At 43.0% G+C, this 23,460-nt stretch overlaps 1 protein-coding gene across 1 annotated transcript in view; it reads left to right on the plus strand.

Moving 5' to 3' along the window:
- Window positions 1-23,460, plus strand: part of LOC104410587 (neuronal acetylcholine receptor subunit alpha-7-like) — a 53,310-nt gene that overhangs the window by 20,338 nt on the left and 9,512 nt on the right. Inside the window, exons 3-8 of the mRNA XM_010020808.1 lie at window positions 8,671-8,715; window positions 9,810-9,919; window positions 12,330-12,409; window positions 14,534-14,701; window positions 15,894-16,088; window positions 17,389-17,475. Coding sequence (XP_010019110.1) covers window positions 8,671-8,715; window positions 9,810-9,919; window positions 12,330-12,409; window positions 14,534-14,701; window positions 15,894-16,088; window positions 17,389-17,475 — 685 coding nt within the window. The remainder of the gene's footprint in view (window positions 1-8,670; window positions 8,716-9,809; window positions 9,920-12,329; window positions 12,410-14,533; window positions 14,702-15,893; window positions 16,089-17,388; window positions 17,476-23,460) is intronic.

A 23,460-nucleotide genomic window follows, 5' to 3' on the forward strand; every position in this document is an offset into this window, starting at 1 on the left:
GATCCATCAAGGATTCTTAAGAATCTTTAGCACTTTTACATCAGTTCCCCAAGGTGCACAGGAGCAAAATTTATTTAAAGTGAGATTTTCCTGATGAACTTAGGAAAACTGAGGAGTGTAATAGCAGTGTCAGGTAAAGAAAGTCATCATTTGAAGAAACATTCAGCTGCTTGAAATGGAAAACATTTTCCACAACTCCATCCAGGAAAGACAGCAGGGTGCCCAAAAATCAGACACTTCTGGCCATGCCTTGCTGTTGCCAGGGGACTGTGGAAGCTAGCATGGGGCAGGGGCACTGCGAATGGTGGTTTCTAATGCCACCAGTTGCAATAAAGCAGTTAAACCAAAGCTGTTGGGATGGTGCTGAACCTAGTACTTTTAATTTTCTCAGTGTTTGAAATATTACTATCTTACCACTTTGCTTTACAGTTCTTTACAGTGAGGGTGGTGAGGTACTGGAACAGGTTGCTCAAAGAAGTGGTAAATACTCCATCCCTGGCAGTGTTCAAGGCCAGGTTGTTCAGAGCCTTGGATGACATGATCTAGAGTGAAGCATCCCTGCCTATGGCAGGGGGGTTGGAACTAAATGATCTTAAGGTCCTTTCCAGGCCAAACCATTCTGTGATTCTATGATTGAACACTGTTCTCTGAGTGTAAGTCTTGAGAGACAGTGAGTTCAGCTCCTCAGTAAAAACCTTTCCATCCCTGATCACAGGCTTTAGGAGCTCACTTGAGTTTTCAAATAGGCCTACACCCCTTTACTTTGCTGTGCTGTCACAGCAGTGTGCAAATACAGGAAGAAAAAGCAAAGGCAGCGTTGCAGTTGACTGAGTGTGAGTCTTTGATAAGTTCTCAGGGTTGGGATCTTTGGAACTTTTCTCAACCCTCCTTCTACTGCTTTCCTTGTGATTTCAAATGCTGAAAAAGGCAATGAATAATGAATAGCTTGGAATAACAATTCATGTCTAGTCCTGTTTATTGAAACACCTGCTGGCTGTGCACAAAACACATGGAGGGCTATTTCAGGATGAGGTATCCACCCTGGAGAATATACAAACCACCTACATACTGTATGTGGATGACCTGGGATTTTAATGGAGGACTGACTGCTTTTGAATGGTGACATAACATCTTTTCCCCCAGGAACCAAGCATGTATCTCAGTTCATCCAAGCAGAGAGCAATGCTATGCTGGAAAGCCATGCAGAGGCCTCTGACCCAGCTCCTGGGTTTCCATGAGAAGCATCTGTGAAACTATGAGACAAGGCTGGTGTCTTCACTCAGGATGGTGTCTTTCCCCAGCATCTGTGGGGAAAGTTTGTACCTGGTATTTGCAGGTCTTTGTTGAAGGACTTGAGGTCAAACAGTCTCAAGAACAGTGCTAGAGTCTGTACCATGACACACTTCACAGCAGTACTGAACTTCAGGGACAGCCAAGAAGCTGCACGTTGGGAAAAAAAAACTGGTTTCCTAAGGCAGATACCCACAGCCCTGGTTGAAGATCTTGTCATATGCAGCAGAAGAACAAGTCTGCCTTTTTTCACCATAGTAGCAGTGTAAATTGGAAAATGTGGGCAAAAATGCAGTTAAGGCAAAAATCTATTGGCTTGACAGACCCTCAGTTACCCATTGTGTAAGTGAGTGTCAGAGCCACCTCCTCTGATGCCCTGACTGGCAGCAGAAACTCCCATTTCTTCTCATGTTCCTTCTTCCTGCTCTTGGCTTTGGGAATGTGCAGATTCAGTACTTCCTGCTGCAGGTTTTACATCCATGCCTTTTCATTTAACATTCATAACAAAGTAACTTATGGTTTTTAACACACAGGGAGCCAAGACCTTCTGAAGGAACACCTTTCAAAGCCTTTGTTTGCCATGCATTATGTTTCCTGAGGAACAGAGCTTGCATCCCTGTGTTTGCAGGCTGTTCTCACGTAGCCCCTGTCTGAATGCTATGCCCCTCACAGTACAGGGTTCTCTTAAACTCTCCACTCTCACCATAAGTGGCTGGCTCCAGGCCTTTGCAAGGGGAACAGTGTGACTGGACAGTGGTCAGACCCTCCAACATGTAAAGCTCCTGCTATGAAAGCAAGTGTGCACAGGGCTGCTGTAAGCAGCAGATAGGGGACTGTGCTACTCCACCCAGAATGCTCTTTTGGGAAGAACACCATGGGCTGTTAAGAGGCAGTGGGACCAGGCAGTGTCATGCTGCTATCCAGTGCGAAGACCGAAGTAAGACTGCACTGCTTGCCCACAGTGAAGGGATATATGCATCTCCAAGACAAAAGCGGAGAGGGAACAAGAAAGATGTCCTCAAAGAGAAGCCAGTGTCAACAGGTGGGAATGTGGCTCAACATTAGATGGAAAACACTTACAATACATCACCTCCAACCATTCACAAGAAAAAAGGCCCAAGCAAAAAGGCAAGACAAGAAGACTGGTTGTTCTACCATGAGCTCTTAACCATATCCTTCTTGACAACATTGGGCTGGCTGCATCTCAGTCCCGATGGGCAAAAAAATGCTCAGCAGGTGACAGTGGACGTTTGTTCATTGTTTGTTACTCCAGTGTATTTTTGTATCTCTTCCCTTGTATCTCCCCTCTTTGTTAAAGGTATTGAGATGACGTACTTAATCTTCAGGTATTTCTTCAAAGTTGATGTTACTATGGCAACATTTATTCCAACTTTTTAATGAGACCTTTTAGATATAAAGGCTGTCCAGTGATGCTTACCGAATGTTGCCAAAACAATCTGGGTTTTCACCAAGCTGTCTGGTGGTATGGGACTTCATTTAAACTGAGTTTTAGTTAAACTGCTGAAGGTTGTGGGCAGATGGCTGTTTCAAGCAATAGAAAGGACTGCCTGCTGCAGTTACAGATTGAGTGCACAAATATTTGAAAGCCTCATCAATTCCTTTTGATGCTCTTGTTCAAAATCCTGTGCAGAGGCAATGCCTCTGCTAACAAAACTTTCCAAGTCTCCATGTCAGTGTCTCCATGTCCTTTGATGATGCCCATCCTCATATTCAAAAATAAAAACGTTTGAAAAAAAATAAATTAACCTGAGTAGCTATGTATGGCCTTTGGTGACCTCTGAGAGATACCTGTTCAGTTTGGGACTTTTCTGACCAGTATCTTGCAATAAATTAGTGGCTGATTCAACTCCCAGTTCTGTACCTCTGTGAGAGGACAAGGATTAATGATGCCTGCTAGTCATCCGTTAATAAGTGCCTCGCTACAGAGATGACATGTTACCATATGATGTGACTACTGGACTGGAAAGGGCTCTGGGTTTTTTTGTCCATGTGCTATGACCCAGGTAATTATGTGGCTGAGAATAATAGATTTTATTTAGATGTTGGCCTGACATGGGAGAACCTACTAACAGGCAACTGTGCAAAAGTCAGGCAGACCTACATACCTTCTAAGCTTTGGATTGAGATCAGAGAAAGAAAACTGAACTAACATACTCACATGTTGCAGCATGTGCACCACAACAAACCAAACTATCTGTCACTATCCATGGGTTAAAGGTGGCTGTAGGAATAAGCAGATAACCAGGGCAGAGGATTAACAGGGGTCAAGCAGAAGATAGAAAGGGGAGAAAGTGACCCAGATAGAGACAGGAAGGATTTAGAAGACAACTGTTGCACTAGCTAGTGACCACAGCATTAACTTTTCCCAGCATTTTTGAATACCAGAAGCAAACTCATTTGTCTAAGCTGAACACTGGCAGCCCACTGAGCTGAACTCCCAGGGGAGTGCTGGAGAAGTGCCTCTGGGGACCAGTCATCTCTAGCCTCACTTGGGATCTTAGCAGGGCTGTTTTGTTGCTTTGCTTAGGGGGAAAAGCCAGGAGCTGAGAGCTTGCCAAACATGGAGGGAAGGTCATCCCCAAGGCTAACACTGCTGTATGACACAAACCTCTCACAGGAAAGATGGGTGTGATGGATTATTCATGTTTTCTCCTGGGAAGAAAGGCATCCTTACAGCTAACCTTAAATCCCTCTGCACAAACCAATGACACACAGTAAGAGAACCACCTCCAGCACTTCCTAAGTTTTTGTTTAGAATTAGCTTTTACTTCAGCAGACTGGTACCGGCCAGTGACCTCTTGGGACAGAGTAAGTACACACACTCTCATGGTTTCCTGTAAGTATCTTTTTAACAGAGAAATACACATGGACAAAGGCCTGCCAGTGTAAAGTGAGTTTTGCTGCTCCAGCAAACCAGGCACTTCTGTCAAACACACATCCTTGTTTGTAAAACTTTCTGTACCACTAGTAAGCACCCACCAGGCTGCATTTGTTGATCAGTGCTGAATATGGAAGTAACATTGTCTGTGTTTTGCTGTCCATAAAGCCAGAAACCCTTGGAAAGCTCAGCAGCCTGAAAGCAAGGCTGAGAATAGACTCTGTATGGCCATGAAAACATCCAGAAGTGACATTTCCCCCACCCCCGACCAAGCTGACAGAGACATAAGCAGCCCAAAGCCCTGGTTAGACTTTGTGCTCTTGCTGACTGGTGTTATCAAAAGGCAAGTCAAGGAAGACTGTGCAGGGCTGTATTTAGACCTGTGAGAACTCTAATAGACAAGCTTTCTTTTGACTGCAAAACAAATCTAAAAAGCGGAACAAACATGGTGAGCACAGTAGCACTGTGTAAAGATACAAAGTGTACCCAGGATAAGAAATTTAATGCTACCTGAAATACATGGCTGATGAATTGCTTGGAGTCAAAGCTTATTACCAAGGTCATTAGCATCTGACTTTGAGCAAAGAGCTCACAGAGGTGTGACAGGGGAGTAGGTAAGGGCAACAAAGTTTTGTGAAATATGGAAGTCAGCCCTAGATGTCTTTTTTTGCAGCCTGTCAAGTATGAAAATACTATGCCATGCCAGGTAAAAGGGGGTTTACTTGTAAACCTAGAACCACAGGCATCTCCACATGCAAGAAACCCATAGACCTCTCAGATCTACACTGCACTTTAATGCATCCCCCTGTGGCTGTCAGGTAGCCAACAAAAGAGGAAGGTGCCTCCTCCCCTTCCCTAAAGGGTGTAATGTAGATGTGTACAATCCTTTATTTTGCACAGGAAAGAAATTGCCTAACTCTTGCAGTCCACCTCTTTGGTCATGGTCTTCAGGCTTTAGCAGCATGTAGAAAGACTTTGTAAGGAGTACATGTGCAGCTTACAAGTATAAAGCAATTATTGGTTGACTAGCAATACAAAATATGGCTAGGATTTAGTAAGTGACTCAGAGAAGCATCATGCTCTCCATCCCCAGAAGACACCTTAGAAGTCATTGGTGGTCAGGAAGACATGAGTCAGAAGGAGAGGGGCTGGCCTGTGAGAATCACTGGGACACAGCCTCTGTTTTTGCTGGGTTGCTATCATTTCCCAGGTCAATTGACACATATAGCTCTGGTAACCCCACCAATTACCAGGTCTGGTTTGTTGGTTTGGGTTTTGTTTTTTTCACTTTAGGGTTTTATACCTTTCCAAGTTGGTGTTTATCCTTTTGAATCCTTTAGCATCTAAAAAATCATGTTTTAGCAAGCTTAGTCCTATGTGTGTGATTTATTTTTTCTTATTTTTCTGCAGAATTCACAGAATGTCCTGCTGAACCCAGGACAAATTGCCAATAAGGGGACAAAGGGAGTTTCAGATGGACAGGCCTCTAGAAACAGGATATGGTTTGCCCAAAGACAGGCAGATATATGCTGCCAAAATTTGGGGAGCAGCAGAGAAATGAAAAGGAAATGTATGAACAGTATAATCCCAGCTGATTTTTGTGTGGCATTTTCCAGCAGCAGAAGCAGTTTAGGAAGGTCTCAAGGGGACACAAGAGGAGCAGAGGAGGAGGTAGTGTGATAGACAGTTTTATGTGGAGGACTATGGCAGAGGCCTGTTTCAAGCCTGAAGTTTGTTTTTTCCAGGCACAGGACCCTGGTTGCATAGGGTAACTGTCCATAGTGCCAAAAGAGTCAGGAATTCTGCAGATCAATGATACCTACCTTTACAGCTTGTGATGCTTCTGCAGCTCCAACAACCCAAGTGGGAGAACAGAGGAGATCCTGACACAGACAAGGTTCCTGCTAAGGGCTCAACAGTACCAGTGGTCAAGTATTCTCTGAGCTGGGGAATCAGTAATTAAGAAGCTTCCACGGGCAGTCCTGCTTCATGCATTAGCCTGGGAGTCTGCAGTCCCTGGTGTGGGACACACAAGAAGTAAAACCCAGAGGCCTCATAGAAGAAAGCATGTGCCAAGTGTTGCAGCTCAGTGAGATGGTGCAGTTTACTTTTAAATGGCTCACATCTTTCATGGCACTTCTGGAGTAGTTTTTTTACATATGTACCATGAGGGTAGCTCTGGAGGGGAGGAGAGGAGGAAAGAGCATGAATGTTGCTTAAGATGAGCATTTTTCTAAAGTGAGTAAGGCAGTTTTGGCATTGCTACCTTGTTAACCAATAAGTACTGCAAAAAGCATAATTTAGGTCCAGAGTGAACCAGCCTACTTCAGGACTGTGGTTTACCTTGTGGTTCTGAAGAGCAAGCTTTGTCGACGTTGAGTGCCAATGAAGAGTAGAAGTGGCATGGACTCAAGTGCAGCAGGAAAGGTGGCAGTGAGATAGACATTTGGCATGGAGGACAATGGCAAGCACACACTAACTCATCTTCGACATTAAGGACATGACCAGAGAGGGCATGCATGCCCAGGTTACTCTGTAGGGTTTAAATGCCTGCCAGAGCAGTCTGCAATTGCAACGTTTCCCACCTCAAACACTGAAAACAATCTTACACACTTCACATGGCATGAACAGAGAGACATGTGAACACGTAGCTCGGCCATCTGGAGCAGCTGGACATTGGCATCATGAGCCTGGGAAGTTAACTTGGTCAAGAGAGACCCTCAGCTGGGACCCATGGATAGGCAGTGGAGATTGTCCCTAGAAATCTGCCAGGCCAACACATCATCTTGCATCCTGGTGAAGCTCCCTGTTGTCTATTCGTACATTCTACTTGCCATGAGTGTTTGTATCCTGTTGGTGCTTCCACATTCCCACAGTTCTGTGTTGTACCCTGAGGTTTGATCACTGCAGTCCAGCAATGATGGGCTGCAGCTCTCTGGGTTTGCTGCAGTTTCATAGCAGCTTTGTCTGATGCTAAAACATATCTCTGTCCTTCAGAGATCTCCTTATCTTCCTTGTAATGTAGCTAATCTCCAATCTCTGCATGAGTTATGTGTTTCTCAATGGCTATGGAAGAAAGGGAAGAAAGCAAACAAAAATTTTGCATCTACTTAAAGAAAATTAATGTTTCAGGGGCTCAAATCATAGTTTGTTTCAACTTATCTATAGGCAGGTAAGTCTAGTCAGTGCAGCACAGAGTGGGAATCTGTGAGAAAATATGTTGAAGGTAATTTCACTTTGCTGTGGATAAGTGAGTCACCAGGGCCAGGCCATAGCTGTTCCTTCCAACTTGTGTCCAAGAGACCTGAGCTGAATCAAAGGGGGAAACTGTTGCTTTCTGCTGTGCTTCTTGGCCAAGAATGTGGTTTTCTCAGAGAGTGGCTGTCCCCAGCTACAGCACCAAAACCAAGCTTCAGGATGCACCTCAGTCAAAGCTGCAGTGCCGCTGGAGAGGTAAGGGTTAAGTACAGGTGATGCAGTGCTAGGGTAATGGTTGGACTTGATCTTTTGCAACCTAGTTGATTCTGCGATTCTACGATTCAGTGGTCTGAGAGGGAAGAAATACCTCCCCATGGTGAAGAGACAGCTAGGCATATGGTGGGCCAGCCCCACTGAGTATCCCAGCCTCAGATCTTGGGGAGCCCAGGGCGTGCCTGTGCTGGTAATCAGAACTGTGCAGGATGGGGGTGTGGATGAGGAATGTAACCCTGCAGTAACCCTGTGGTAACCCTGCAGCCTTGCTTCTCCACCTCTGCTGTTGGAAGTAGCACTGCAGGGTGCTGCACCTGCAGCCCAGCTGCAGCAAGCTGGGCACCCTGTGGCTCCCCACAACACTTGGAGACCAGCTGGGTGACAGCTTCTCTTGTGAGTCAGAGCTGCTTCCCCATGGCCTCTCCATACAGGTATATGAACTCCTGCTTTGTGCAGGCACCAGGTGAGCTCCCTCTAAAGCAGCATTTGTATCCTTTTGCCCAAGGCTAGCCTTTCCTTCCCTTTCAGCCTGAGCTAAGCTACATAAGGTGGACACTCCAAAAGAACAGCAGTTCCAGCACCATTTCACTGTTGTTTTGCAGTGCAGGAAATACAGCATAAAACCTCTCCAACTACTGCATGCTGTGTGGTACTGGAAGTCATCTTGTTTTGACCAACTAGCTAGAAGGAAAAGCCTGTGCTTTTGGTAAGCAGTCTGATTGTCTCCAGCAAAATAAGAGCAATTATCTATTATTTTCACTTTTGTTGTTAATCAGTTTTGATAAACGCAGGAGGTCTGTAGGTTTAAAGGTAGAAAAGAGCCATTATTTTCTGGGCCATACAATTCAGTGGTTTTGCACTGAGCTTAGTCTGCTCCATAAAGTTTACGTCTATTTATCCTGAGAGTTTGGGTTTTCTAAAAGAAGCGGAAACTCTCCACCTGTAATCAAACTGTACTTTGAGTCTCATCCTTTTTTTATCTTTTCTTTCCTTCCCCCTTTCATTTAAAGGATGAGAAGAATCAGGTGTTGATCACAAATGCTTGGCTGCAGATGGTGAGTAACCTGTGCCAATAAGGAAGAACCTCTTTTCTAAAAGCAAACTACTGAATGTGATTTCTTAGCCGAAAAGCAAGATTGCTGTATTTTTTACTTGTCTATAGTGTAAAACAAGCAGGCATCTTGCAATTCCTCTAGTGCTCCTTTTAGCACTGAGACGTCATAAATCCTTTGAGCAGACCTGTTGACCTTTGCAGCATGTAAGCATTGTTAGGCCAGTGGATGTAGGTGTTTAGTAACGAAGACCCCCAAGATCATGTCCCACCATAGCTGAAAAAGAGTTTCTTCAAGGGGCTCAAGGCCTTCTCCAAGGCCAATGACAGGGACTTCTTGTGAAGGAGCCAGATGCCCAGTAAGAGCCAGGCATCCTGCAGCTGTTGCAAAAACTAATCCAGACCAACTTATAGGGCTACAGATTGTTAGGACAGAGCCTGTGGATATCCTGTCCGTTGCAGCGGTGTTCTTCAGTTATAGCACTGGTAACTGTTTCCCTTGCAGCCCTCCCACAGAGCTTTGCCATAAATCAAAAGGTTCAGCACAAAAGCTGTACCAGCACCTTTCTTGAATTAACTGTTTGTGTTGAGTTGTAGGATAGGGAATTAGAAACAACCCCTTAGGATATAAAGTTCACTCATCTACCTGTTGTAGCAAGGGGGTTATTAAAAGAGTCGCCCAACCTTTGTAACAGATTAAATTATTTCCACCAAATAGGGACTTTCAGACTATGGTCCCTTTACCACTGATGCTACCAAAGTCACTCAAACCACCTCGGCTCAGAACCACTGTGCCTCATGGAGAGGCCTACTGCCAGTGTTTCTGCCAGCCCATTAGAAAAGGCTTGAGATGCCTGGCTTCAGGCCACAAGGTGGAGAGGTTAGACACTAAATTAAAATAAAGCTCACAGTATTCAGTCATCACACTGTGGATTTCTCAGTATATGCTAATATTTCATAATAATCAAAACCAAGAATAAAACTATTATCATAATAATGCTATTACTAGTAGAAAATCCATTCTGTTCCCATAATGTTCCAGACAGCTTTGAAGACTTTTACCAGCTCATGTAATCTGATGTATGTATTTGCCAACAGTACTGGGTTGATGTTTACTTGTCTTGGGATCAGTATGAATACCCAGGGGTGCAGAACTTGAGATTTCCAGCCGACCAGATTTGGGTACCAGACATTCTTCTGTACAACAGGTAAGCAAGATGGGCAGCAGCTGGTGAGAGCCTAGAACTAGACCATTTGATGGTGAAAATTGGACATGCTTCACTGATAATTTTGGGCTCTTGCAATCTGGGGATTTGACTCTTACTCTAGAAACAGTAACAATAAAAGCAAACAAGCACTGCTAACAGATTTTTCTACTAGCCAATAGAAGTCTTCCTTGCTGTAGCTTTGCAGATGTCTTCTTTACTTTTTCCCAGTGAACACAGAGAGAAAAAAATACATCTTCTTCTTATAATTACCATGGGTCTCATGGAAAATTATTACTGGGTATCTGACATGGTGTGCCTGCCTGAACTAAACAAACTGATTTTCATTCATTTTTCCTCATAACTCACATTTTATAAATCTCTCCATCATTCGTATTCCCCTCTGAACACCCTATAATCTGTTTTTCCTCTTCCTGAGCTGAATCCAGGTCTTTAGCCAGCACTTCTACAGTGTTGAATAGAGTGGAAGCTCTCTAGACAGATGTTTTCTTAATGCTTTCCAGGAAGAGGTAATTTTGGTTTTGCTTTGACTAACATCTTAGTTTTGGACTTATTTTTTGATCTATCACGAACTCCAGACACTGTACTTCAGCCTTGCTGTCTTACTAGATTTTCATTGATCTGCCCTTCTTTGGCAGTTTCAAGGGTAAATCTTTCTAACCATCCAGGCTGAATTTCCTTCTGTTTGTTTCCCCAGTTCACCAAGATCAATTTTACATTCCAAGGCTCATTAGAAGATATTCGAAGGAGGCTTAGAGTGACCTGGATTGCTTAAGTGTTCTTCTTTACTTCGGCTTTACTCTTCACAGTCTCTTTATTCCTTTTCAGTCTCCATAAAGGAGTCATACAGCTTGGTCCATATTACTGTAGTTTGTTTAGAAGGAGATGATGTGGCAGAAGTTCTCTGAAGTTCACATATATCACCTGTCTCCTCTTGCTCAGTCAGAAAAATGGATTGATTTGGTGCAGTTGACCTTTGGCAAATCTGTGCCAGCTTTTTTCACCTCATTATCTTTGAAGTTACATTGATACGTCTATAATTTCACCTTTAAAAAAAATAATCAGAATTCTCTTTGATCTTCCCTCATTCACTGAGCCCTTCCCTGTTCTCCACGAGTTCTCACAGATACTTGTTAATGCTTCAGAGGGTATTATTTCGGTCAGTCCCTGCAGTTCTCAAGAGTAAATTTCATCAGCCCTGCCAACTGGAATCTGTCTTATCTGCATTTCTTTAGCCTGTTCCTCCCCTATTCTGCCCTGGACTCCTGCCACTGTGTGAGGATTAATTGTGAGCCACAGCTTGTGAAGAGTGAAGCACAGAGAGTGAAGGAGACTGCAGCTCTCTGCACACTCTTGTTTCCTTTCCTCCCACAACAAGTAAAGGATCTATGTGGTCCTTTGTTTTTTCCTCATTTCCTCACATTTATAAATAACTTTCTTGCTTCCTTTTAATGTCTTTTCATAGTTATTACTCATTCTGCACTTAGTCTTTTCAATTTTATCCACTTTGTTTTGTGCTGGGGACAATACTGAGAACTGAGGACCCAAACAGGAATAAAGAGCAGGTCACAGGAGGAACAGAGGGTCTGAGTTTTCCACAGCTAGTAGTGAGATAGAGTGTGTAAGATGCAGGCTGTGTCATGCAACAGCCATGACAGGCAAGGCTCTACACTATCAGCCTGAAGGGGAGCCCTCTTTAGTTAAACTCTTCTCAAGAGATCCTCTGTAGCAAGCCTCCAGGCCTGCTCCCTTAAAGAATTCTTGTCTTTGCCTGGCTCGTTACTCCTCTGTTTTACTCAGAATTGCTGGAACTGTAAAGAAATTATCTTTTCTTGGTCTCTTTGTCCTAGCTTCTCCTCTTAGAGTCTCAATTAATCTCTTCCTACAAGCCCCAGTGCCTTCCTCCATTGCTTGAAGCAAACCCGTGGCTTCTCTGCATCCTGAGAGACTGCAGAATTGTTGTCTCAGGCCACCATTACTCTTGCAATAGGTATCTGTATAACAGATAACTTGATTTGCACAGTAGCTGCCTGATTCTGACAGTAGCCCCCGAAAAGCATTATCATCCTGGCTTTTCAGTCTTAGGATACAGCTACTGTGACACTTTTGCTCCTTTCACTTTTGCCTTTCCTCCGAGACATCAAACAGCTTTGCCTCTCACTTCTCTGAGGACATTGCAGCATGCTACCATCATGCCTGAGAGCAGGCCAACAGTGTCTACGAGAAGCTGGGATATTGACTGAGGGTGAACAATTCACACAGGCATAGGACTTTAATTCAGACAGTCTGTGCATTAAATTCAGCCAAAATGTTGTTTTTATATTGACAGTTACTGCATCTTAACTCAAACATCAGCTTGATTTTTGTTTGGTTTGTTTATACTCTGTTACAGTGCGGATGAAAGATTTGATGCGACATTTCATACAAATGTGCTGGTGAATTACTCTGGATCCTGCCAATATATTCCCCCAGGTAGGTAAGACACAGAAAGCATTTGTTTGCTTTAAGTCAAATAAATGCAAGCAGTTTTCCTTCATGAATAAAGCTAATGTGTTTAGAAGCAGCCTGTAGAAATTCTGCAAGCTCTGTAATTATGGGGCAAACTCGCTGATATAATTTACATACATTATTAGTGGTGTATTTCCACTTCACAAATCAATCGATCACTTTCCTGAGCAGTTTGCTTAGACCATTCAGAGGCCCACATGAGGTGGTGTCTAAAGCAAGGTAGCGTGCACTCTCACATCATGTTTCATGTGCAATTCAGTTAGCAATTTCTTGAGAGTGGAAAGGCATGTGGCCACAGGAATGAAACTGACATGTACTAGAGTAGAGACTTCTCCATCCCTCTAGGTAGGGAGGCGATGTAGAGGGTGCCTATGTAGGCAGATCTGATATCATGCTCATCTCTTGGTGAGCTACAAACTCCATGGTGAAGAATTCGTTACTTAACAACCAAAGGAAAGTAAAGAGAGAAGAAGTAATAAAGGAAATCTGTTGTATAAAATACAGGAAATCCTTTGTTACAGTGATTTAACTGCTGCCAAAAATCTGCAAAATTTTGGAAGGAAAAAGTTGATAATCAGCCTGCTAACTGGCAACAAGGGCTCACAGAAGCAGCTAGGTTAATCAAGACACCGGAAAACATGGAAGAGTGGAAAAGATGGTGTTTCCAAAGCTTCATGAAAATTTTATTTCCCATGACTCTCAGAGCAGGCTGTACTCATGTTGTTCTCGATTGAAGAAAAAAGATAGGTGGAGGAAGAGAGAGAAAGGACAAGAAGGGAACAGCTGTCTGCTGTTAAGGAAAAGAGCAGAGCCAAGATTCAGGAGAAATTGTGATCAAAGCCTCCATGTAGCCCATCCAAAAATGGCCATGATGGTGGGAGTCAGACCTCTCGGAATGCGAAGAGACAAACTGAAGGGAACCCAGCCGTCCCAGAGCAGGAGTATGATCTTGCACACATGGTTGTGCCACGGTGTCCTGTGCTTTTGCAGCAGAAGGCAAAGTCAGTATTCAAGGATCTCTGGTTTTGGGGTTTTATCTTCAGAAGGCACAGCTCAAGAACTTACTGTAAAACACCAAAATCTGATCAGTTAGATGACTCGGAGCTGGGATTCACATTAGTTGGCGTTTTAGGGAGCACACAGACACAATAACTGCAAATATGAAGGCTAAGTGCAGTGTTGGTGATAATTTTTCAATGAAGCAGAAGCTGCCTCTCCTTCACACAGTGTCTCTGAACTGGCCAGCATGCAGTGAACTGGTGAGGTAAGGTGAAGGCCCACAAGGTTGAGGGTTTGCAGGCATGACATCTGTGCTTTGCCACCAGCTGCCAGTGATGCAGACTGTGCAGATCATCTCCCCACTCTCCAAGCCCTCCATGCTGCTGGATGACTGGGAAAATCCCACAGCCACAGCTGTGGTCCCAAGGATAAAGGTTGGAGCATCAACTGGGGTTTATTTTAGTTCTCTCAGCTGAATAAAAAAAAAAAAGGAAATAAAGATTAGCTTGCAATAATAAACAAGTGTTCATCTCCTAAATTGCTTAAAATGTTACATGAAATGACAGTGGACTAGGCACATCCAGAGTAAAATTCAGGGTTAACGTACAGAAGACAAAGGCCAGCACTGAGTAAGGTTTAGCATAACATGTATTTTCAAGGGACTGTGGGTCTAATTCAGGGTCTAACACAGACCTCCTTTTGAAGAACTTGTCATAGAACTTGCAGCCACAGTGTGTAGTGGACATCTGTGTAGTTTAGACTCCTGTCAGGCCCTGCAGCGCTGCCTATGATCGGCTTGGGACAACCAGCACTGGAAGGCAGGCTGGGCTGATCCTGAGTGACAAGAGGGTCCTCAGCAACCCAGCTCAAGAATGCAGTGAAAGACAGAGGGATCTTCATGGATACCCTAGGAAAAGAGGTTATTCCACCCCTGGCAGCATCTTCTGCCTGCACTAGTTGTTTGGTTACCTCATGACTACATCACACAGATGTTTGGAGAACAAAGTTGCTCACAGCCAATCATTCAGATAAGGGTAGAAATGAATTACACCCTGCACATGCTTGCTTCTGCCTGATTTCTATTCACAGGCATTTTGAAGAGCACATGTTACATTGACGTCCGCTGGTTCCCCTTTGATGTGCAGAAGTGTGATCTGAAGTTTGGCTCCTGGACTCACAGTGGCTGGTTGATTGACCTGCAGATGCTCGAGGCAGATATTTCCAACTACATCTCAAATGGAGAATGGGATTTAGTGGGTAAGTCGTCTGGCCTAAAAATTTTTAGTAGTCTAATTTTCAAAGGCAACACCCAAATATATAGAAATGATCAATCCCACTGGGAGATGAAATACAGATATAAAAAAAAAAAAAGAGAACATAAGCAAAATCAGAGACATACTTTCAGCTGCATTTATTGAACTGTGCCTGAAAAGGCTATGCTCTGAAGCAATTGCATGCAACTGAGTATGTAATGAAAACTGCTGGTCCTGATGCATCTGAACAGTTTGTCTGTACTAAACTCGGATGTGTCTCATGTAGATGCAAGGAACACTACTGTCACATCTACTCTAACATGTCAGCCAAAAATTGATTGGCGTTAATGCCACAATTTTAGCAAAACTGGAGTAAACATTTTGAGAGATGGATCACTGTCACCCAGAAAACCATCAAAGTGTCTACCAGTTTATAATAACTGCAAATAACTGCAGTTTTGTATGCCTCTCTTCCTTTCTGTGCTTTAGGGAATATTTTTAATTATTATATATTCAATTAAAGAATATTATATTTTTAAAAAATAAATCTATGCCCAGAACTAGTTATTCAGTGTGAGCTCCTAGTGAGTTATTTCAAACTCTTTTGTGTAGCTGCAAGTCAGAAGCAGTATCAATGGATATCAATGGATATTGATAGAACTTAGGTCACCTTAAGAGAAGCTTGCAGAAGATGCATGTTATCTTCAGATCTGGATATGCAGACAAGGATGTAACTGTCACTGACTAACTGCATGCAGTAGTTCTACCTTTCAGATTATCTGAGAAATAAATGCAATAAGGAACATAATCAGTATTCAGTTTCATAGAAGATGAAGGACTCTGTAGGGAAGTTTCACTAAAGTCTATCCATTTTAAAACACTCCTGACTTTCCAGCGCTCCTTTATAGTGAGTGAGGTACATTGCCTTTTGTCCTCTTTAATCTGTTAATCCATGTGTGCATCATTGGCTGCAAGTTTTAGAAACATTACTTCTGCCTGGTAACTGATTTGGGGGTGTCTTTTCTCTCTTATCGATTGCTACAGGACACTTAAAAACACTCTTCAGTGCTCTTCAAAGCACCACAATGTGTGGGGAGGTGCTGCACATTGGCTCATAAACCATCAGTTCTTGGCCTGTTTTAAGGAGATACCTGGGAATCATGCTTCTCTTCCTACCCTGATCTCCTTCCCTGTAGGTGTTCCAGGCAAGAGGAATGAGATGTACTATGAATGCTGTAAGGAACCATATCCAGACGTGACATACACCATCACCATGCGCCGACGCACGCTCTACTATGGCTTGAACCTACTCATTCCCTGTGTTCTCATATCTGGCTTGGCACTGCTTGTTTTCCTTCTGCCAGCTGATTCAGGGGAGAAGATTTCTTTAGGTAAGTGCTAAAGGATTCATTTCTTTCATAAGTAATTCCCATAAAATGGAAAACTAATAACCTCATGGTGCTTGGTGAATAAAGGTTTCCCTGAAGGAGCAATAGAAGCACTTGTATGGTTGCAGAAACCAGGGAAACAGCTTTCTGTATGGTGATCACACAACCTGTGCTAAACACTTGTAAAATCTTTTGGATTTTACCCTGGGAGGAGGCAGAATTTGTCACTGGCACAGACAGCAGTGATAGTGCTCTTTCATTCCTGTTATTCTGTCTTTAGCATGTTTCAATGCATTTCACAGCTGATTAACTCTTTTTGAGATAGGACATACTAAGACACAGAGAGTGAAGGGATGTGAGCAGCAGCAGCCAGACATTTGGTTTTCACCTTCCAAGTTCAGCTCCCAAACCACCAAGCCATGGGCCTCCATGAAAGCACAGCAGTGACAGCCAAAGAAGGGCTAAATGAATCTTACTGTTGTGTGTGTTGATAAAGACAGGAGGGGTACTTCCAAGAGAAGATGGGGAGATACGTAAATACACAAGACTGGCCCAGGCGAGACCCTAAGAGCTGTTTGTGCACAATTCATTTCAGGACAGAGAACTTTAAATCATATGAAATGCCCTCAGTGTTAGTAGTACAATGAGGGATCTGAGCAGCCTGTCTTACAAGAAGTAAAACACAGGTTATGGAGGATATTATTGCTGTCTATGAAACTTAAGATGGAGACAAGGAAAAGTGTTATTTGAGCTGACGTACAGTGCTGACAAAAAAATAGGAGATAATGTTCTTGCACTGACCTTGTGATTTCTCAGTACTGTGGCAGTTAGGTTTAGCAACCATCTTTCTAGATAGAACAAACAAAAAGCTTCTTTTAAAATAGACTACAGCTCTTTGGAAAGTGTTATATAATATACAATATCCAAAACCTGGACTCACGTCTGTGCAAATCTCTCTTAGCCTTTAATAACCATCTGGGCTTTGTTTGTACTATGCTTTGGAAAAGCAATGTAGTTTACCAGTTCTACAAGCTTCATTTCACTTGGCAGGGAAGATTTCTTTCATACTTAAAGAGAAGCAAAGGGTTTGGTGTAATTAAGAAAAGTGAAACGACAGCAGATAAAGTTGCATCCAAAAATGCTCTCACTTTGTGGAAGTTCTTATCTTCACTGACAGATGTGAAGTCATGGGTTTGGCTTAGCTGCAGATCAGGACAAGGTTATATTTAACAGCAAAGACATCAGAGGAGCAGCTGCAGAGTTCACGTTTCTCATCCTTTCCCTCCATGTTCACTCCCTGAAGGTATCACTGTCCTGCTTTCCCTGACTGTTTTCATGTTGCTTGTGGCTGAGATCATGCCTGCAACTTCTGACTCAGTTCCACTAATAGGTAAGTTGATTTCCTCTGTTCTGTGCACAACATATGATGCTTCTCAAGAGTTGTTCAAAGCCTACTTGAGGACTGACTCTTTTTTTTTACTATAGTTTTGTATTTCAGCAATGTCAGGACTAAATCTCTGTCTGGGCTTTAGTGTTTGTGTGTATGAAAAGAGTTTACGTGAGGGATACAGAAAGGCTCTGGAAATGCCAGATACGATGGTAATTGCAAGAATCGAGGGGACACAGAACCGACATGCAACATGGAGGTTTGGGTAGATAAAGCACAAAGCCAACCCCTCCAGTGCACGGGCACGAGTGGGATACTGGAATAGTACTCAGCCCTAACATAGTACTCAGCCCTAGCTCTGGATTCATCGAGTCTGTCCATAAAGTCCCTTCAACAGGACTTTGGATGAAGCTGTGTTCACAGAGAGCTTTTGAAGATCCCAGTGCTGCTGGCTGGAGAAAATTTATCTGTCTTGTCCAGCATCAAGTGCCCTCCTTGCTGTTATGTATGTCTTTCTCCTTCCTACCTGCTCCGCTCCCCTTCTCTTCTTTTTATGGGAAAAGCAACTCAGAACACTACAGTCACAATTCAAATATATCTCTGGAGCATTCTTAACATGTACTGAAAACTATTGCATAGATAGTTTGCATTAGATAGTAGGGAACCATTGCATAGTTCCCTACTGCATTTTGAGAATGTGGGCCAGACAGGCATTATAACATCCTCTGTTTTCATAGGAGCATCCCTTTACCTTAATCTCATGGAGCCTCAGTTTCTCAACGGTGAACTGGAGAAAACATTTTTCCCTAACCTCATAACAGAGTAGAGACAATAAACCTGTGCTGATTTACAAAATAAAGAGGTATGAATACCATAGGAAAACTCAGAACCTGTTTAATTATCATCTCCTCAGCTAAGGTCTATCTTTGTGTACAAATCATGACTAAAATACACATTCCAGACAGTAGAAATAAACAAAACATTCAACAATATATCTAGATGCTGATGCAAGGTGCACCTCACCATTGTGTAATTAAAGCCCCTCATAAGTTATATAGAACACAAAAGAGCATTTAATTCAGAGATTAAAACCCCAGACCTAACTCTGGGGGAGGAGGTTGACTATGCAACAGTATGGGCAACAATGCCTATAGGCAAGAGTTTCTGAAAGCCTCTTATTAACAGTCAGCAGGACTATAGGCTCTGAGTCATTCAGGAGCTTCCAAAAAACTAACAAAAATTCTCTCTGAACATACACCAAGGACTCCACAGAGGCAGATACAATTTCAAGAGAAACTTTGTGTGCAGGGAGGAGACACAAGGCATCTTGGCCCAGTCTTCACATAATTTTTGTTTGTGTAATACATAACAAAAGTAATTTGGAATGAGAAAAGAAATGCACTTGCCCTATGCCCAGTCCACTAGCCTTAACCAGACCAGTTTCTACTGGTACAATCCCCTACCATGGAAGGCAAGTTTTTTACCAAGAAATCTATGAATAGTTGTGTCACGTTGCAGATTCTGGTGCTGTAATGAGATTAATTTCTACTTATCACAGCATAGCTATGTGAACACCTATCAGGAAAAGATGAGGGGCAGTAGTTGCATCAAGTTGCTCTGTTGCATCAAGTCCCCATTCTCCATGTGAATATTGGCTCAGCTATCAGGACCCCTCACATCTTTTCACTCTTTTTGGATCTCAGTCAAGGATGGTGATAACCTACTCAGAAGTATGCCTTGTTGACAGCTTGTATTGTTGAAAGTTTTTTCCTAATGCCCAGATAATTAGAGCATATCAAATGTATTAGAAATGCACCTCTCAAAGCTGTCATGTAGGTCAAACACAGTCTGTTTCTTTCATCTGTTCATTAGCCAAATTTTGTATTGTGAAATGCTGCAAAAGAATAATCCTTGCACATGGATGTTTCGTAACACCCTGGAGATTGGCTTCAGGTATTCAGATGAGAGACATCTAAAACAGTCTTCTGGCTACTGTCATCTGATGCTTCCCTGTTACAGCCCAGAAGAAAACTGAACCTTCACACACTGGGGTGCACTCAGGCTCCATGCTCTAAACCTCAACAGTCCCTGTGCTACCGAATCTCTTTTTTCGTGGGATCACAAGATAGTTGAGGGTGTAAAGGACCTCTGGAAGTGGAAGACTGTGTCAAAAGCCTTTCTGAAGTTGATATAAATGACATCTACTGCTCTCTTCTTATCTGCAAATATTGACATTTTATTACAGAAGGCAATCATGTTGGTCAGACATGATTTAACCTTGATAAATGGAGGCTGGCTGCTCCCAGTCACCTCCTTCTCCCTCAAGTGTCCAGAAATGTTCCCCTAGGGCTTGCTTCCTGATTTATCCAGGGAACAGAGTCAGAAAGAGCTGTAGTTCTCTGGATCGTCCTTTTGGACTTTCTTGAAGATGGGTACAACATCTGTCTTTCTCCAGTAGTCAGGGATCTTACCCAACTCCATGGCCTTGCAAATATACCCTTAGGACTCTTGGTGACACCTGTATTATCCCATGGACTTGGGCAGGTTCAAATCTCACAGTCAATCCTTGACTCCATCCTCATCCCCTGCTGGTTGTTTTCCCATTCCTTTAACCATGTAACTAAGTACAGAGACACAGGAGACCTTGATGGCAAAAACTGTAAACACTGTCTTCACTCTGTCTCTCTCCACTGCCACTAAATCATCCTTTCCTTTCAGCAGCAAGCCTATGTTTCGCTTGTCCAGCTTTTTGCTGTTTGTGTAGTGGTAGAAACTCTTCCTGTTCCTCTTGACAACCTCTCCAGTCTCAGCTCCTGAGCTTTAACATTCCTAACACCAACACTTATGCCCACGCATTTCATTTTGCAGCCTGTCTCTGCTTCCTGCATACCACTTTTTCTTCACTGGAGCTTCTCCATGAGCTCCCAGCTTAGCCATGCTTGTGTCCAGATGTGTTTGCTTATTTCTCTGAGTAATAGAAGGGACTTTTCTTGCACTTTGAGGCCTCTGTTCTTTAAGCCCTTGAAGTTTTCTTGTGCCACTTTATCTTTCAGGGCTTCCTCCAGTGGGATCCCAGCTACTAGTTCCCCAAAAAAATTGAAGTCTGTTCACATGAAGACCGAGGTCTACACTCTGCTGTTTGAATTTCCTCACTCCCTCCATGATCTTGAACTCCCACTTTTCATTATAACTTACACTGAGGCTGCCATTGATTATCATGTTACCAAACAGTTCTTCCTTGCTAGTGAATAACAGAGCCAGTTGTGCATCACCTCTGATTCACCTGTCCTGTACTTTTATCGAGAAGTTATTGCTGACATCCTTCAGAGATCTTTGACTGCTTGCATTACACTGTGTTGCCTTTTCAGCAGACCAAGTTTCCTGTGACAACCAGGATCTGTGATACAGAGGCTTCCCTGAGTTGTTTTAAGAAAGTCCCTTCCCCATATCCACTGTGTTTGAAGAATGCACTACCACCACAGCCTCACTCTCACTGGAGAGTTCTTCACTGAACCTGACCTACAAGCTCTCCAGCTGCATTCATCCGTTCCATAGAGGAGCCCTTCACATCAAAGTGGCTTCTTCACATAGAGAGCAGCCCATATTTTCTTCATTGTCTACTCCCCCTGAAAAGCTTGTAACTATGCATCAGAGCATCCAGGTAGTGAGAGATGTCTCTCCACATCTCAGTTGTCCCAGCAGTATTACTGTTTTATGACCATACACAGAGTTCCAGTTGTTCCTGCATGTTCCCAGACTCTGGAGATGAGCCCATCCACCTTGTTGTCACCATCCTGAGATCATTCTTCCTCTGGGTGCCCAGGACCATTTTCTTTCCATCCTTGTCCACTGTTTCTCCATTTAAATTTGGGCTGTAGTTTCCCTTCCACAGTATTCCTAATCTAAAGACCTGCTCCTAAATCCTTGCTCCACTCCAAATAGCAAAGGAAAGCTCTCTAATATGACACCAAGAAAAGAACTAGCTTCTGAGATATGGTATATTTGCAAAGAAATGCTGAAATCATATCCTGATTCTTCTTAGTTGAAGACACTCTTCCTTGGCATAAACTTACTTCTACAATAAATGAAGCACCTCTCAGCCTAAATAATCACAAGGAGGCAGGTGGAACAAAACTCTTGCTTTTTTCTACCTCTCTGCAAAGTGGCTCTCCTTTTCTTTGGTGTGTCGTCTTCATTCTCTGTTCGTAAAGTTGCCCAGAGCAGAGAATCTTTCATTCCACATGTCCAACTTCCCCACACAAAGGGCTCCAATTTCTAAGTAGTCTACTGACTGTTATGTTAATACATGTTAAAAACAACTGACTTATTTTCTATAAAGAGCAGATGACAAAGTTTGCCTAGAAATCAGCAGCAGGCTAATCAACACCTTTGGACACCGGGACCCTGCTGCTCCTCTGCAGTGCAGTGTGATGGGTAAAGCTTTCCTTTCCACAGTGAGCCAGCCCTTTTCCATGTCAAGAAAATGGAAAGACTGTGTCACTACATTTTCTCCTGCTCTGTCTCAGCTTTCTTGGGGTTTGAATTCACATCAGTAACTAGCTACTCCTTGCTCAGCAGCGTGTCTGCACCAGGAGCACCTCTCTTTTGGGGTAAACAAGGTATTTCCAAAGCGCAAGCGTATGTGCAAAGCAGAGCACTGCAATCTTTCAAAACTTAAATCCCGCCTTTCTGCAAACCTACATGTGATGCTGAAGAAAGGAGAGGTCTGTGAACCAGAGTGAAGATACCCATTTCTGTTTAAAACATTAACAACACAGAGCAACAGAAATCAGCTCAGCCATTTTGATCAGAAGCATTAAAGTCCCATGATAGCTACAAACACAAGAGTTTGGCCAGAATCCAACAGAAGTTGACTATATGAAAAAGGCTTGTTTCACCACAGGGTCCTGGAGGTCCCTCCTGGCACTTAAAATCTCTGGAGTGCAGCTCCTAAAAGACTTTCAGACCATGACCGTAGAGCAGCAAATCTGTCCTAAACTTACCCTTCCTAGTACAGTTTAATCATGCCTCACAGGAAATGTGTCTGACTGGACTCGTGATTTGACTTACTTTTGATTTCTCTTTTAAAAAACTTTTATCAAGAGTCTATAAGTAGGAAGCTGGAGTTCATTACTTGAAAAAAGGATGTAAGTAATGCAGAGAAGTCCAGATGTGTTACACACCTGAAACTACTGGTCTGAGTGCACTAATCACCAGGTAAAATCATAAACCCTGTGTGATACAGCTCAGGTATATGACAATACATGCAGTCAGATGATTTGTTTCTTCCCTAAACACTTTCTTTACCTGGAAATTCAAAGTGTCCACTTGTATGGAAGTGCTTAGTAATTTTGAGGTTTTTTCCATGCCCAAATAACTCCTAAGTACTACAAATTATTACTGCCTTCCAGCTTTCTCCAAAATATCACCACTGGTTTTGGATCAAGACTCTGTATTTTGCTCTGAAAGGAGTTTTGTAGCAGAAAGTGTGGAACATCTGAAAGCTGGTGTGTGCAAAGAATGTTTGAAAGGGGAACATGGGACTTATGAATATGAGGAACTTGCTTCCTACAATTAACATCCATGTGATGCTTGACACCTTGGCAGGATGTATCAAATAATGCACAATAAAAATTAAGTTATCTTCACCCCCAGATAACAAAACTGCATTGCTCTCTTTCTGAGCTCCGTTTGCTTCTTTAAAAACCACAGTTACTAGCTGCTTAGGGCTCTTTTATCATCACTTGTTTTCAGCTTGCTCCTCCTTGCCATTCATTATCATGCCTACATTATTTCAGTAAGAATGAAGGTTTTAGGCTGTGAATAAGTACGTTGGCAGCAGATGCTTCAGGTGATTTCTTGCAGATAGTCATGCAACCAAAGAAGCTGCAAACTGTTAAAAGGAAGCAATGTGGTGTTTGCCACCTCCAGGAATTACTGATTGCTTAAGTTATGAGCATGAGGCACTAGTGGTTCTGACTAGGGAAA

The sequence above is a fragment of the Nestor notabilis genome, unplaced genomic scaffold (genome assembly GCF_000696875.1).
Source record: "Nestor notabilis isolate BGI_N333 unplaced genomic scaffold, ASM69687v1 scaffold3048, whole genome shotgun sequence".
In the NCBI taxonomy this organism is placed as follows: domain Eukaryota; kingdom Metazoa; phylum Chordata; class Aves; order Psittaciformes; family Psittacidae; genus Nestor; species Nestor notabilis.